The sequence below is a fragment of the Lottia gigantea genome (assembly GCF_000327385.1).
Source record: "Lottia gigantea unplaced genomic scaffold LOTGIsca_3032, whole genome shotgun sequence".
Classification (NCBI taxonomy): domain Eukaryota; kingdom Metazoa; phylum Mollusca; class Gastropoda; family Lottiidae; genus Lottia; species Lottia gigantea.
In genome coordinates, this window is record NW_008709002.1 from 1,971 (window position 1) to 2,815 (window position 845).

General features: G+C 36.3%; 1 protein-coding gene across 1 annotated transcript; it reads left to right on the plus strand.

Moving 5' to 3' along the window:
• Window positions 1–202: 202 nt before the first annotated feature.
• Window positions 203–634, plus strand: LOTGIDRAFT_147570 (hypothetical protein; the record flags this gene model as incomplete). Its single annotated transcript, XM_009057610.1, has 2 exons — window positions 203–266; window positions 507–634. Coding segments are annotated over 2 exons (192 nt in total), but the record flags the coding sequence as incomplete, so codon positions are not given.
• Window positions 635–845: the final 211 nt, after the last annotated feature.

Sequence of the window (845 nt, forward strand, 5' to 3'; positions counted from 1 at the left end):
ACATGGCTGTATGGTCATTCTCAATTGTATTGATCATTCTCAATTGGCTGTATGATCATATCCAGTTGTATGATCATTCTCTGAATCCCAGAACTTTGTATGATCATTCTCAATTTACTGTATCGCGGTCATTCTAAGCTGTCTGTATGAACAGTCTCGATTGACTGTATGGTCATTCTTAGTGTATGATTATTCTTGAACTGGCTGTATGGTCATTCTCAGTTGTATGATCATTCTTAACTGTCTGTATGGTCATTCTCAGTTGTGTGATCATTTTCAATTGGCTGTATGGTCATTCTCAGTTATATGATCATTCTCAACTGTCTATATGAACAGTCTCAATTGTCTCTATGGTCATTCGCAGTTATATGATCATTCTCAATTGGCTGTATGGTCATTCTCAGTTGTATGATCATTCTCAATTGGATGTATGATCATTCTCAATTGGCTATATGGTCATTCTCAGTTGTATGAACAGTCTCAATTGTCTCTATGGTCATTCACAGTTGTATGCTCATTCTCAATTGGCTGTATGGTCATTCTCAGTTGTATGATCATTCTCAATTGGCTTTATGGTCATTCACAGTTGTATGATCATTCTCAATTGGCTGTGTGGTCATTCTCAGTTGTATGATCATTCTCAATTGGCTGTATGGTCATTCTCAGTTGTGTGATCATTTTCAATTGGCTGTATGGTCATTCTCAGTTATATGGTCATTCTCAACTGTCTGTATGAACAGTCTCAATTGGCTATATGGTCATTCACAGTTATATGATCATTCTCAATTGACTGTATGGTCATTTAGAGTTGTATGATGATTCTCAATTGACTGTATGGTCATTCT